Source organism: Colobus angolensis, unplaced genomic scaffold (assembly GCF_000951035.1).
Source record: "Colobus angolensis palliatus isolate OR3802 unplaced genomic scaffold, Cang.pa_1.0 Scaffold641, whole genome shotgun sequence".
NCBI classification, from domain to species: domain Eukaryota; kingdom Metazoa; phylum Chordata; class Mammalia; order Primates; family Cercopithecidae; genus Colobus; species Colobus angolensis.
Window position 1 is genome coordinate 105,086 of NW_012120055.1, and position 15,075 is coordinate 120,160.

Sequence of the window (15,075 nt, forward strand, 5' to 3'; positions counted from 1 at the left end):
TTGAACTCCTGACCTCATGATCCACACACGCTGGCCTCCCAGAGTGCTGGGATTACAAGCGTGAGCCACCATGCCTGGCCAATAGTGATTATTTCTAGATGGCAGAACTGAAATGACTTTATTTCCTTTCATCTATAGGGTCTAGTTTTCCTAAAATAGACAAGCATTAGTTTTGTAATAAGGAAAAAAATTTTTTTAAAGGTTGCTTCCTACTGATAATTTAGAATATAGTTTTCAAAACAATGATTATACTCTTTCCTGAAACAGAATAAATGGACAAGTTGCCATGACGTATTTCATCTGCCCTGTATGTCCCTGGGCCTTTCTCCCTGCTCTCTGTACAGTTTTTGAAACTAAAGCACCTCAGCTAACTTGGGAAAAGGGAGAAAAACAAACAAAAAAAAGCAATGGAAGCACCACAGATCGATCATTTGTAGAATAGAAATGGAAGGTGTACTTCTGACAATTCTGTTCTCACTCATAAAGTGGACATACTTTAACTTGCAGCACAGCAAGACCATACACAGACGTCTTCAATTACACACGCTCACTGGGGAACGCAACGCGTCATGGAAGGTGGAGCCCTGGACGCGGCTTCTCATCAAGCGGGGGCCCTGTGTCAGCTGTGAACATCCTCTTATTCTGCCTATGTGGAATCTGGGAACTTAAACATTTCATTTCCTTTCCGGTAACTGTCCATCTTTTATAAAAACTGCAACAGTAATATGTCTGTAACAAATGCGAGCCATAGGGAAGTGCCGATCTCCATCCACCCACTCAACAAATATTCTGAGTGCCTAGGAACTGTTTTCACAACATTGCTGACACTGCGCGTCTTTTTCCACACCGCCTCTCCGCCTCTCCGGCACCAGCTGCGTGCTCCACATTCAACTCAGCACTGAGGCCATCGACCTGCAGTTAGCACCAGAACCCACGGACTGCCGCCTTCAGATGACAGTTCCAAGTCCTGGAGTGTCACCAGAACTTCTGACCAATCAGCAATAAATTCCGAGGTTCTCGACGGCCCCTCCTCAGATTTGATAAGTTGCTGAAATGGCTGATAGAACTCAGAAAGGCACTGTCTTCTCGGTAATTGGCTTATCATAAAGGATACAACCAGGAACAGCCAAATGGAAAAAATACACAAGGTGGGTATGGGGGATGGCGCAGCGGTGCTTGGAGCTTCCGTGCAGTAACCCTCCCAGCAAGCCCCGTCTTTTTTTTTTTTTTTTTTCTGGAGACAGAGTCTTGCTGTCACCCAAGCTAGAGTGCAGGGACGTAATCTCGGCTCACTGCACCTTCGCCTCCTGGGTTCAAGCGATTCTTCTGCCTCAGCCTCCTGAGTAACTGGGACTACAGGTATGCGCCAACACGCCTGGCTAATTTTTGTATTTTTAGTAGAGATGGGGTTATACACCATGTTAACCAGGCTGGTGTCAAACTCCTGACCTTGGGATCCACCCACCTCGGTCTCCCAAAGTGCTGGGATTACAAACATGAGCCACTATGCCTGGCCCCCAGAAGCCCTGTCTTTAGGCATTATCAAGGTTTCATGATACAGGTGTGATTGATTAAGTCACTGGCCACCGGTGACCTCTCTCTAGGCCCTCTGCCCTCTGCCAGGATGCGACTGAATGTCCCAACACTCTAGTCCTGCCTTAGTCTTTCTGCCAACTAGTCCCCATCTGGAAGCTGCCTGGGGCCTCCAGCCCCCAGTCCCCTCATTGGCATATAAGATACTCACATTACTGCGGATGCCCAGGGTCTGAGGAGCTGTGTGCAGGAATCAGGGACTAAGACCCTGTGCTAGGCACTAGGGAATGGCTATGAACGAGACAGGGGTGCCCCTGCCTTGAAGGAACTCACACCTGATGCTCCACCTGAGGCAATGGTGGTCAAGGGGAGGAAACAAATGAATAGGATAGCCCCAGATAGCAGCTACGAACACACGAAGGGAGAGTAAAGCAGCAGAGACGCAGGAAGAGGAGGGTCCAGGAGGACTCTCTGTAGAGCCAAGACGGGAACTAAGACCAGATGCCAAGAAGGAGCCATGGGCACATCTGGGGAAGTCCCTGTGGAGGCCTAAGGTGGAATCCGCTGGTACATTCAGGAGAAACCAGCAGGCCAGAGCCGCTGGAGACGGGCTGGGAGCAGGCCAGCTCTGCTACGCCCTGCGAGGCTTCCGGAGGCCACGCGGAGTGCATGGGCAGCTGTGTCCCTCCCAGCCCTGCCTGTGTGCTCACCCACAAGGCCACACATAAGCTCACTGCTTAGCATCCTCAGAGGAACATTAAACAGCTGAGCTGTCTGTGTGCCATATTCCTTTTTTTTTTTTGAGACGGAGTCTCGCTCTGTCGCCCAGACTGGAGTGCAGTGGCGCAATCTCAGCTCACTGCAAGCTCTGCCTCCCAGGTTCACGCCATTCTCCTGCCTCAGCCTCCCAAGTAGCTGCGAGTACAGGCTCCCGCCACCACGACCTGCTGATTTTTTGTATTTTTAGTAGAGACGAGGTTTCACCGTGTTAGCCAGGATGGTCTTGATCTCCTGACCTAGTGATCCGCCCGCCTCCAGCCTTTCTGAGGTGGAGTCTCGCTCTGTCGCCCAGGCTGGAGTGCAGTGGTGTGATCTCGGCTCACTGCAACCTCTGCCTCCCGGGTTAAGCAATTTTCGCGCCTCAGCCTCCCGAGTAGCTGGGACTACAGGTGTGCGCCACCAAGCCCGGCTAATTTTTTGTATTTTTAGTAGAGATGGGGTTTCACCCTGTTAGCCAGGATGGTCTCGATCTCCTGACGTTGTGATACGCCTGCGTCAGCCTCCCAAGCTGTATTTCTCTTTATTAAGAATAGCCATGAGGGCTAGGCATGGTGGCTCATGCCTCTAATCCCAGCAGCAGGAGGATCGCTTGAGCCCAGGAGTTCAAGACTAGCTTGGACAACACAGTGAGACCCCTATTTCTACAATTTTTTTTTAATTAGCTGTTCAGGTCTGATGGTGCACCCCTGTAATGGGAGGCAGAGGCAGGAGGATCACTTGAGCCTGTGACTGTGCCACTACACTCCAGCCTGGGTGACACATCGAGACCCTGTCTCAACCCCCCCCCCAAAAACCAAACAAAAAAATAGCAAAATAGTCATGAGCCATCTGTCTTTAAGCTGTTGATACACCTTCTTTTGCATTCCTCCACAGATTCCATTTTTCAGGCATTAAAAGAATTTCAATTTTCCACATGATTTAGAAGTGAAAGACCCCCATACTGAGCACAGATGCTTATTAAAAGCTAAACCAGGCCAGGCACGGTGACTCAGGCCTGTAATCCCCAAACTTTGGGAGGGTGAGGCAGGAGGATCACTTGAGTCCAGGAGTACGAGACCAGCCTGCGCAATATAGTGGGACCCTCATCTCTACAAAAAATAGAAACAGGGTCTCTCTCTGTTGCCCAGGCTGGTCTTGACCTCCTAGGCTACAGCAATCCACCCACCCTGGTCTCCCAAAGTCCTGAGATTATACGCACGAGCCATCATGCCCAGCCAACTTTTCTGTTTTTGACTGACCATATCAGAAACAAATCTATGGTTCAATGATCTCTTCCTCACCCTTTCCTAATCTATCTTCTTTCCCCAAGTCCTGACATTTCTTTTTTTCCCCTTATACAATTTTATTGAATATAAGGTATTCAATAAATAATAAGTAATATTGAATATGCCTTAAATCCTTCATGGAGTGATACCTTAGTTCTAAATCTAGGTTTAGTACTGAGAAGACAATGGCTGGTCCCAATTCTGGCCAACACATTTCACACAGAGAAAAATTCCCTCTGTATTAAACCACCCTCATCAATGAATGCATCAGTCACAAGAAAAACTCAGCAAGAAATACAGAAACTCATTAGTGCTACCACAAAAGAAATGATAAAACTCGGTTCTATGAGTCAGCCTTCACACAGAAAGGCAAAACCAGTGGTTTTCAAACGTGTACTTTTTAATCAGGAAATCTTTTTTTTGAGACAGAGTCTCGCTCTGTCGCCTGGGCTGGAGTGCAGTGGCTCGATCCCGGCTTGCTGCACCCTCTGTCTCCTGGGTTCAAGCAATTCTCCTCCCTCAGCCTCCTGAGTAGCTGGGATTCCAGGCACCCGCCACCACGCCCAGCTCATTTTGGTGTTTTTGGTAGAGACAGGGTTTCACCATATTGGCCAGGCTGGTCTCAAACTCCTGACTTCAAGTGATCCGCCTGCCTTGGTCTCCCAAAGTGCTGAGATTACAGGTGTGAGCCACTGTACCAGGCCAGGAAATTATTATTATTATTATTATTATTTTGAGATGGAGTCTCACTCTGTTGCCCAGGCTGGAGTGCAATGGTGCAATCTCGGCTCGCTGCAACCTCTGCTTCCGGGGTTCAAGCGATTCTCCTGCCTCAGCCTCCTGAGTAGCTCGGATTTCAAGCGTCTGCCACCACACCCGGCTAATTTTTGTATTTTTAGTAGAGACGGGGTTTCACCATGTTGGTAAGCGTGATCTCGAACTGCTGACCTCGTGATCTGCCCGCCTTGGTCTCCCAAAGTGCTGGGATTACAGGCGTGAGCTACCATGCCCGGCCAGAAAACTTTTTTAAAAAGGAAAATGTAGAGGGTGGAGAATAGGAGGAGGGTGAAGACTGAAAAACATCAGGTACTGTGCTGACTACCTGGGTAACAAAATTATCTGTACACCAAACCCCAGAGACACTTGATTTACCCACGTAACACACCTGCACATGTAGCCCTTGAACCAAAAATGAAAGTTGGAAAGTTAAAAAAAAAAAAAAAAAAAAAGACAGTGTCAGCAGCAGCCGGACGTGTGCCAGCGTGGGGCTCCCGTGGGGGTGTGCTCCCCACTGCACACCCAGGAGGACAGGCGCCCAACAGCAGCCTGAGGACTCCCAAGGCTCAGGACACACTTGAAAACCACTGCTGTAGGATGGAAGGATGGAAAAGATGAAAAACATAACAACACAGTATTAGATTAATTCAGAATGTTTTCAAAATTCTAAAGAACTAAGATATGTAAAAAGTATAATTACTATAGCAGAACTATTTTTGGAAAAAGGAAATGTTTCCTCAGAATTACCTTAATCCTTACTTCTTTCTCTGCAATTTTCTTCTGTTTATCTGTCTCTTTTTTTTTGCATCTTTCTTCTTCTCTTCTTCTTCTTTTTTCCTCTTCCCGCAAACGTTTCTTTTCTAACTCTCTCCTCCTCCGTTCTTCTCGCTTCTCTTCTCGAATTCTCTAAAGACATGGAAGGGTGTGTACATAAACCATCTGGATGAGAACGGCAGCAGCAGGGAGGGTGTTCATGAGGTAAAGGCCAGACCTACCTGCTTTTCTAATTTTCTATTTTTAATATATTCCAAAAGAGGTGTTGTTCTTCTAGCTAAAACACAAAAGTTGTAATATAGTTTTATATATTTAACTCCTAAAGAAAGATTTATTTTAAATACTTGTTTTCAATTTGATCTTTAAAATAAATAAGGGAACAATATCATTACTTTTTAAATGTACATGACCCCACACTGTCTATAGCGGAGTTTTTATTCCATTACTATCATGTCAAGTAATTTGAAAGTATCAACAATTTTATACATAGTAGACACCTAATTCCTGATTCTTTTTTTTTTTTTTTTGAGACAGAGTCTCGCTCTGTGGCCCAGGCTGGAGTGCAGTGGCCGAATCTCAGCTCACTGCAAGCTCTGCCTCCCACGTTCACGCCATTCTCCTGCCTCAGCCTCCGGAGTAGCTGGGACTACAGGCGCCCGCCACCTCGCCCGGCTAGTTTTTTGTATTTTTTAGTAGAGACGGGGTTTCACCGTGTTAGCCAGGATGGTCTCGATCTTCTGACCTCGTGATCCGCCCATCTCGGCCTCCCAAAGTGCTGGGATTACAGGCTTGAGCCACCGCGCCCGGCCTAATTCCTGATTCTTAAGGGAGGCTTAAAGTATTACAAAGATGGTATTTTTGTAGGTACCTTAAATCATTAAATAACATATATTTACTTTCATACATCACATATTCTGAGAACTTTTCTGTTTCCCATTCTCCAAGCAATGGTTTTAAATAACATGGATTCTTGTAATGTCTTACAATATACACTCCATAAAATCCCAATGATAAAACATACAACTCTGGATTGTAGTTTAGAAAATGACTCCACACGGGTTGGGTGTGTTGGCTCACACATGTAATCCCAGCACTTTGGAAGGCCGAGGCGGACAGATCACCTTAGGTTGGGAGTTCGAGACCAGCCTGACCAACATGAAGAAACCCCATCTCTACTGAAAAAATACAAAATTAGCCAGGCATGATGGCGCGTGTCTATAATCCCAGCTACTCGGGAGGCTGAGGCAGGAAAATCACTTGAACACGGGAGGCGAAGGTTGCAGTGAGCCAAGATTTTGTGCCACTGCACTCCAGCCTGGGCAACAAGAGTGAAACTCTGTCTCAAAAAAAAAAAAAAGGAAAGAAAGAAAATGACTCCACATGGCACTGCTGATTTCAGAAAAGGCACCAACTAGCAGGGAATGAACATTTCTACAAACTCTATCTCGGTCCTCCGCTTTCCTGCCGGACCTCTCAGATCTGACCTGGATGTGGGTGCCCAGGCAAGCTGGAGGCCCCACAGGCACTGCCTCTGAGGCACTTGCGCTGAGGTGGACAGGCCCCACATCCCACCAACACAAGGACACAAACGGGAAGAGGGAAGATGGTCTGGGTCTGTTCTGTGGCTAAGATCTCAGATTAAACAGGGTTCTGAAGAATCCCTGGATGCACCTGAAAACTGACACATCATCTCTGGAATTCTGAGGACCAGGAATGAATCAGGAATCATAGGAGAAGCTCTGGCTGGGGATCCCTCACTTGGAACTGAGGACCCTGACACCCTGACATCACAGATGAAATGGCAGCTGTCCCAGAAGCCCTGCTCCAGGGACAGTGGTTGTAGGGAAGAGCTGATTGTCCCAGGAGTCCTGCCCCAGGCATAGTGGTTGTAGGGAAGAGATGATGCGGGTACAAACGCCACATTTCGTGGCAGACACAGCTGCTACACAGAACCCACTCCCCAGAGGGGTCTCTGGGCTGACCAAGAACTCTGGCTCAGGGTGAGTACAGCACACTGGCTCAGGTAAATAGTCAGCTCTTTGTAATGGGCAAACTATCTCAAATCAGCCAGGGTTCTGCTCTGCTCTGTGGAAGGCCTGGACTTGTCAGCCAGGAGCAGAGCGAGACCACCGGGATGCACGGGGAGGCTGAACCCAGACCCCGCTTGCCCACCTTCCTCTTCCTATAAAATGTCTGCCCCATCACCCACAGAGATCACAGCAAAAGTACGTAAGACCTGAATAAGAAAGTGTTCTACACATCATGAAAGTATGTTATTTATCAGACAGAATACGCACAACCATGCAACAGACCACAAGTAAACAGAAGCCTCAGAGCTGAACCCGGGCCTGTCTGCTCTAAAGGCCTGTGCACCAGACTAACTCAGCAACTCCAGAGTCCTTGTCAGTAAGAGCTTATTAATATTTCCATGTAATACTCGCTTCTCAGACCTGTTCAGAAGACTCCACTGGAGGCCAAAAGCTCAGTAAAGAAAAAGGTAATCTGCCATGAATTGCCTAAAGTTCAATTTTTTTTTTTTTGAGACGGAGTCTCACTCTGTCACCAGGCTGGAGTGCAGTGGCGCGATCTTGACTCACTGTGACCTCCACCTGCCGAGTTCAAGCGATTCTCCTGCCTCAGCCTCCCAAGTAGCTGGGACTACAGGGGCACGCTACTACGTACAGCTAATTTTTCTATTGTTAGTAAAGACGGGGTTTCACCATGTTGGCCAGAATGGTCTCGATCTCTTGACCTCGTGATCCGCCCGCTCGGCCTCCCAAAGTGCTGGGATTACAGGTGTGAGCCACCGCACCCAGCCAAGGTTCAATTTTCAATATGTAGAAACAGCAATCACAACAACAAGGAAGACTCTACAGCCAAGTCCTGGAATGAATTAGTCGTTCCCATCAGGGATGGTGGATTCTAAGCCACATTCATTCATTCATTCATTCATACAATCATTCATTGATTCGTTCGTTCAACTCTGGTAAAGCACTGGCTGTGCAGCAGACTCTGGGGAGGTGCCAGGACACGCCCCCCTCCCCCCACCCCGGCAGGAGCCACGTGTCTGCCCCAAAAAGGTATGTCTCAAAACAGCCCTAAAGTGACCAATCCTATGCAAGGGGACATTTAAAACAAAGTGAGATGGAAATGGGAGGGGCAGGGAGGTGAGGCCTGTAGTTAACATCTAATTTACTTCTTCTAGCTCTTCTTCAATTTATCAAGTTCTTAAGTGGAGAACACTAAGTAGATTCTTAAGTAGATTCTAACTGCCAGGAAAGATGCATCGTGTGACCTAAAACTTACAGAAAAACCACTCCCCTAGTAAAATCCATCTCACAACAACTCACTTTATCCTTTTAATTTAACTAAGAAGGAAGAAAGAAAAGGAAACAAGGAACGAGGCTCAAACTAGCATTGTCTCTAATGTCTAAGTCTCTCATGTCCTTCCTAAATCAAAACACATATTCCACAGTAAGCTAAAAATGACATAAAAGCATTAAATATTTACTGTTCCCATTTGCTATTATTTTTTGCTAGTTACTCAGCTGTAACAGTCACTAACATGCTGAAAAGGAACTTCATGTAAATTCATCACTGGTCTCGACTTTGCCCCCAATACTGTCCTACCCTCATCTTCCCTTGTGTGTAATGGTGCCACAATCTACCCATCTGTTCAAGCCAAACCCTGGAGTCTTAATTCTTCCTGTTCTCTTACCTCCCACACCCTATCCGTCTGTCAGTCCTGTCCAGTCCACCTCCAAAACACACGTGCATCTCCTGGCATCCACAATCTATTCCATGTGACACCACCAGAGTGATGGGGACAAATAATCAGACCATGCCACTTCCCCAGTGGCTTCCAGTTGCCCTGGAATGAATCTAAACATCTTGCACAGTGCCCCGACCCTCCAACCGCACTGCCCTCACCCACGTGTGCCAGCCCCACAAGCCTGCAATCCGCACGTGCAGTGAAAAGTGACAGCCGCCAGCCCTGCCCCGGTGTGTCCTTCCTCCACTGCTCAGCACAGCCAGTCTCAGTTCATCTCCTGACCTCTTTCCCTCCCGCAGCCAGTCTCAGCTCCAGCTCCACCACCATCTTGGAGGGAGTCTCCCAACCTCTTTCCCTCCCATATTCCACTGTCACATCAGTGGCACTGATTATAAACTGAGGGGCCCTGGCTGGGCTATTCCCGCTCCTGCTTCCTACCTGTCATCCCGATGGCAGGCAGAGACCTTGTGCGACCTGTTTACCACTTGGCCCCACGCTGAGGCCCAGAGTCAGTGCCCAGGCAGCATGCAGCCTCAGCACATCTTGTTTACTTTAGTGATCAAAAGCTTTATTACGGCCAGGCGTGGTGGCTCATGCCTGTAATCCCAGCACTTTGGGGGGCTGAGGCAGGCGGATCATCTGAGGTCAGGAGTTTAAGACCAGCCTGGCCAACATGGTGAAACCCCATCTCCACAAAAATATAAAAATTAGCCGGGCATGATGGCGGGTGCCTGTAATCCCAGCTACTCAGGAGGCTGAGGCAGAAGAATTGCTTGAACCCAGAAGGCAGACGTTGCAGTGAGCTGAGATTGTGCCATTGCACTTCAGCCTGGGCAACAGAGTGAGGCCCCGTCTCAAAAAAAAAAAAAGCTTTAATACTAGACAGATGAAGAAAGTGAGTGGACTATTTCAATAACATTGACCTTTCTTATTAATTCAATCAACATTTACAAATATCTGAACTTTTCTTTTCTGTGTTGCAACCGTGAAGATGAAAATGTAGTTCCACTGGGGAAACCAAACGAGGGAGTTCATGTGGTGGGAGACAAACAATGTGGCTGTCACGACACATCAATTTCTTTTGTTTGTTTTTTGAGACGGAGTCTCACTCTGTCACCAGGCTGGAGTGCAGTGGTGCTATCTCGGCTCACCACAACCTCCGCCTCCTGGGTTCAAGCGATTCTCCTGCCTCAGCCTCCCGAGCAGCTGGAACTACAGGCGCCGCCACCATGCCCAGCTAAGTTTTTGTATCTTTAGTAGAGACGGGGTTTCCCCACGTCGACCGGCCGGATCTCGAACTCCTGACCTTGTGATCTGCCCACCTTGGCCTCCCAAAGTACAATCCTCTTGATGGGTGGGCAGGGCACAGCCTGGGTGGGAGAGGTGAGGGGTGAAGAACAGGGGCTTTGAGGAAAGGAGATCCACAGAGAGGAGAAACACTTCCAGGTGTGTCTGGGACTAAACCACAACCGTCTGCCTGATTTTCATGTCAGTGCTACTGAGAACTATTTCTAAAGTACACGACTTGTGGGCATGGGGTGGAAGGCTAGACTTAAACTGGATTCTGTGCTCTGGCTGGGCTTATCCACAAGTTGGCTTGGCTTGGCTCAGGGAGCCTGGCATTGCTGTGGAAGAGCACCTCACCATGAGCCAAACATCTCATTCCTATGGGCTCCTGAGGCATCCGTCTGTGACCACTGACTTCCACTCGGTGACACACGCGCTTTCCCTGACGCCGTCAGGCACATACCATTCATGTGTCTTCTCCACTGCTCATTCGGAAGCATCATAACTTAAAAGGATCGTAACTAAAAAAATCATGTGCTCTCCATCAGCCAATGCCCAGAAATCCATTTCCCATGCGGCCATCTTGCCATTCTTTTGTCAAAACTGGAAATTACTCTACATTTCTGCCAAGCCTGTAACAAGTTTCAACCTGTTATCACAATCAAGAAAAAAAAAAAAAAGTGTATCCTCTACGAGTAAATCTCTCAATAAAGAAAAGAGAATGAGCACAACAGACCAATGAGCTCTCTTGTCTTTGCCTCCATCTCCCCCAGCAGGGTCTCAGGGTTGGCACTGGTCTTCTCTTCCTCCACACAGTAAGTTTCTAAAAACTTCTTATATTCTGGATCTAGACATTAAAAACCAGAAAGAAAATAAATATAATCTTTCCCATCTACAGGAGAATTGCATTTGCTTAGTGTTCTTAATTTGGCAGCTTCATAATGTAGCACTTGGAAAGGGCTCACCATCTTCGATGCTTCCAGTCTTGGCATCTTTTTTTTTCAGCTTCTTTTTGGCTATCTTCTGGAACGGAGCAAACTCTACCACTGCAGGATATTCTAGGCCTTTTAACAGGAAACATGTTCCAGAAGCCATTCTGAAATTCTACTACATTCATTTTGGAAAATAATGACCTAGCTTACTTAAAGAGTAAGTGTAACAATGACAATGTATTATTACTATTTAAACTATAATTCACCCTTCCAGTAAGAGATTAAAAAAAAAAAACATTTAAAAACCTACAATTTAATTACACTTTCAAGCACCTGCAACCTTAACATGGCAAACTCCAGACTAAAACAAGGACGAACTCATGGTAGGAAGAACAATTATTTATTAAACAAAACAATCCATCATGTTATGGTGGTTGTGTAACTGAATTTGTTCAAAATTCATCCAATTGTTCACTTTAAAAGGGTGACTTTTACCATATATAACTTACACCTCAATAAACCTGACCTCCCCAGCCCCATCCCAAATAATTTATTGTTGGAATACCTTTAAATAATCAGATTTCTTAACTACGTTTTATATTTTATTTTAAAAGGTTAATTCAACTATCAATTTGTTATTTAAGTTCAAGAAAATTACTTTGCTTAGAAGACACCACGGCTAAAACTGAGGGCTTCAAAGGGTTTATAGAATATTCCAGGTGAAATCTGCTTCTGATAAAAGTAGAGAATGGAAACCATTAGAAACTAACTTTGTTGCTATGTGGGGGAAAAATGAACACACAAACAGAAATGTTCACTAAGAGAACCTGCTATATGCCGAATCATCAACTGGAACACTGCTACCTTGGTACTAAACCCACTGAGTCATTTTTAGACTTGTCAGTAATGGTCAGGTGACTGAATTATAAATTCTTTATCCGGGAGACATTTTTGTGCCAACCTCCACTATCCAGAATCAAGTCAGAATCAGGGAGACAGTAGGGCACTGGACCAGCAGGGATGATGTCCAAATCACCACTCCACCCACAAGGCCTAGCACACAGTGGATACTCATTCAGTGGCAGATGACATAGTCCCTGATTCCAAAGCTAAAAGTAATCAGTGTGGTACCACCACACAGACAGACACATCCATCAAGGGAATAAAATACAGAGCCCAGAAATAAACCTTTGTAATATTTGGTCAACTGATTTTTGAAAAGGGTGCCCCGACCATTCAACGGGGAAAAGAAAGTCTTTTCAAAAGCTGGTGCTGGGAAATCCATAGCGAGAAGAATGAAGTTGGACCCTTACCTAACACCATATACAAAAAGTAACTCGAAATGGATCAAAGCTAAATATAAGACCTGAAACCATAAAACACTCAGGAAGAAACACAGGGGAAAAAGCTCCATGGCAATGGATTTGGCAATGGGTTTTTGCATATGACATCAAAAGCAAAGGCTTAGGCCAGAGACCATCAAAACCATGGCGGGGTGGTAGTTCACACCTGTAGCCCAGCACTTTGGGAGGCCAAGGTGGGGGAAATCGCTTGATACTGGCCTGGGCAACTTAGCGAGACCCCGTCTCTATTTAAAAAGCTAAACAACAACAACAAAGTAGAACCGGAAATAAGGACTGACTTGCTCACTAGTGGCGGGAATGTAACATAGCACAGTTGCTGTGGAAAACAGTACGGTATAAATTTTGTAACTATTTTTTTTGAGACAGAGTCTCGCTCTGTCACCAAGGCTAGAATGTAGTGACACCTTGGCTCACTGCAACTTCTGCCTCCCAGGTTCAAGTGATTCTCATACCTCAGTCTCCCAAGTAGTTGAGATTACAGGCACACACAATGATGGCTGGCTAATTTTTTTATTTTTAGTAGAGACAGGGTTTCACCATCTTGGCCAGGCTGGTCTCAAACTCCTGACCTCAAGCAATCTGCCCACCTTAGCCTCCCAAAGTGCTGGGATTACAGGAGTGAGCCATCACACCTGGCCATGTTACGTATATTTTACATATACACACACACACATATATATACGTACATACACATACGTAGCTTTTCACTCCATCGCCCAGGCTGGGAGGTAGTGGCATGATCTCAGCTCACTGCAACCTCCGCCTCCCGGGTTCAAGCAATTCTCCTGTCTCGGTCTTCTGAGTACCTGGGACTACAGGTGCCTGCCACCATGCCTGGCTAATTTTTGAATTTTTAGTAGAGACGGGGTTTCACGTTGTTGCTCAGGCCAGTCTCAAACTCCTGATCTCGTGATCCACCGGCCTTTGGCCTCCTAAAGTGCTGGGATTACAGGCATGAGCCACTGTGCCCGGCCCATCAACATTTTTTAAGTGAAAAAGGGAAGCTGAGTAAGTTACTGAATAAACGAGCAATGAACACAAAGGTCAGTTCAAGCATCACATTTGCTTCTGGTCACAGGAACTAGCTTGGCTAATGCTTATTTTGTAACAATCTTTCTAGTCCTTACCCCTCAGTGGAGAAAAAGAAAACACTCATCAGTGTCAAAATGCTTGGAGGGCGAAGAGGGTGGCCGGGGAGGGGAGGGCAGAAAACAACTTGCTGTGAAAGGTACACAAACTTGACAGCCAGGAACACAATAGCAGACAGCCTGACAGGAGAGGAGAAGGGGAAAAGATCAAAGCAGAACCCTAGAAGTACCGGGAAGGGAACTATTGAGACTAGAGGTGAAGACTGCTGTCTCCGCAGGCAAAGCTGCTTAACAGCACTCAGTGACTTCCTGGTGACATTATCATAAATGGTACAGTCATGAAGGGTGCTGCTTAGGAAGATAGAAGTCAGTATACATTTTGGAAAATTCCTATCAAACAGGTTAAATAATTTAGTTTTAAAACCCAAAAAGAGAGTTCTCTCATGCAAAAAACTCACTCATGAAAACCTTCATTCTCTGATAATACATAAATAGACTGTCACTACTACACAGAATTTCTGGAATTTTTTTGGTTTAAATAATAAAATTAAATAATTTCAATTTTTAATATCTGCACATAATTACAGTAACATAATCAAAATTTATCATCTTACTTTACTCTGAGAACTTTTTAATTACTACGCACAAACAAACCAGATGCTGTGGCTCACACCTGTAATCCCAGCACTCTGGGAGGCTGAGGTGGATCACTTGAAGCCAGGAGTTCAAGACCAGCCTGGGCAACACAGTGAGACAGACCCCTGCCTCTACAAAATTTTTTTTTTAAATCAGTCGATCATGGTGGCACGCGCCTGTGGTCCCTGCTACCTGGGAGGCTGGAAGATCTCTTGAGCCGGAGTGTGAGGCTGCAGTGAGCCGTGACTGTGGCTGCTGCACTCCAGCCTGGGCAACACAGCAAGACCTTGTCTCTAAAAATAATAATAATAAAAACACGGATATTCTAGCAACACTTCATTAGTATACCTAGAGATTATAATAGATTTTTAAAAACCAATAATCCAACCTTTGCTGTCAAGGAAGATATATCCATCAAAACGATCTCTGAAAAGAAGGATGTCATCAGGATTCCTAAAATTAATGTATGCTCTTGAGTAGAGATGAGGATAAAGACTGAAATAAGAGATAACAGTGAAAATGGTTAGCGAAAAATACAATACTCCATTATTTTAGCCTCTTTTTCCTTTTCTGGGCACAACAAACCACTTTAAATAAAACTTCTGTGCCAAATCATCTCAGTTAATTGTAACAACCTGGATATTCTCTAGCAAAAACAAACGCAAAACGTTAACTTTACGAGGCAGAACTCAGGTCCCTTCTGCGCTGCCCAGAACCGGTCGTCGGAGGCTGAAACCCTAAGGCAAAGCCAGGGCGCACTCCCAGAGGAACCCGCGGCGCCGGGGACCCTCTCCGGTATTTAGAGCCGCACTGGCTGCGGCACCGGCGTGGAGGCCACAGGAAGACCCGGCGCCCTCCCGCCCCGCC

General features: G+C 46.2%; 1 protein-coding gene across 2 annotated transcripts in view; it reads right to left on the reverse strand.

Annotated features, from left to right (window-relative positions):
- UPF3A (UPF3 regulator of nonsense transcripts homolog A (yeast)) overlaps positions 1–14,701 on the reverse strand; it is a 22,165-nt gene extending 7,464 nt beyond the window's left edge. The window contains exons 1-4 of one of the 2 annotated variants that reach the window (XM_011964129.1): positions 14,597–14,701; positions 10,925–11,035; positions 5,351–5,406; positions 5,103–5,261 (exon numbers count right to left, since the gene is read on the reverse strand). In XM_011964129.1, coding sequence (XP_011819519.1) covers positions 5,103–5,261; positions 5,351–5,406; positions 10,925–10,952 — 243 coding nt within the window. In that variant the 5' untranslated portion in view covers positions 10,953–11,035; positions 14,597–14,701. Of the gene's footprint in view, positions 1–5,102; positions 5,262–5,350; positions 5,407–10,924; positions 11,036–11,153; positions 12,536–14,596 lie in introns of those variants that run through there. The other variant, XM_011964128.1, reaches the window with a different exon arrangement.
- Between the last annotated feature and the right edge of the window lie 374 nt (positions 14,702–15,075).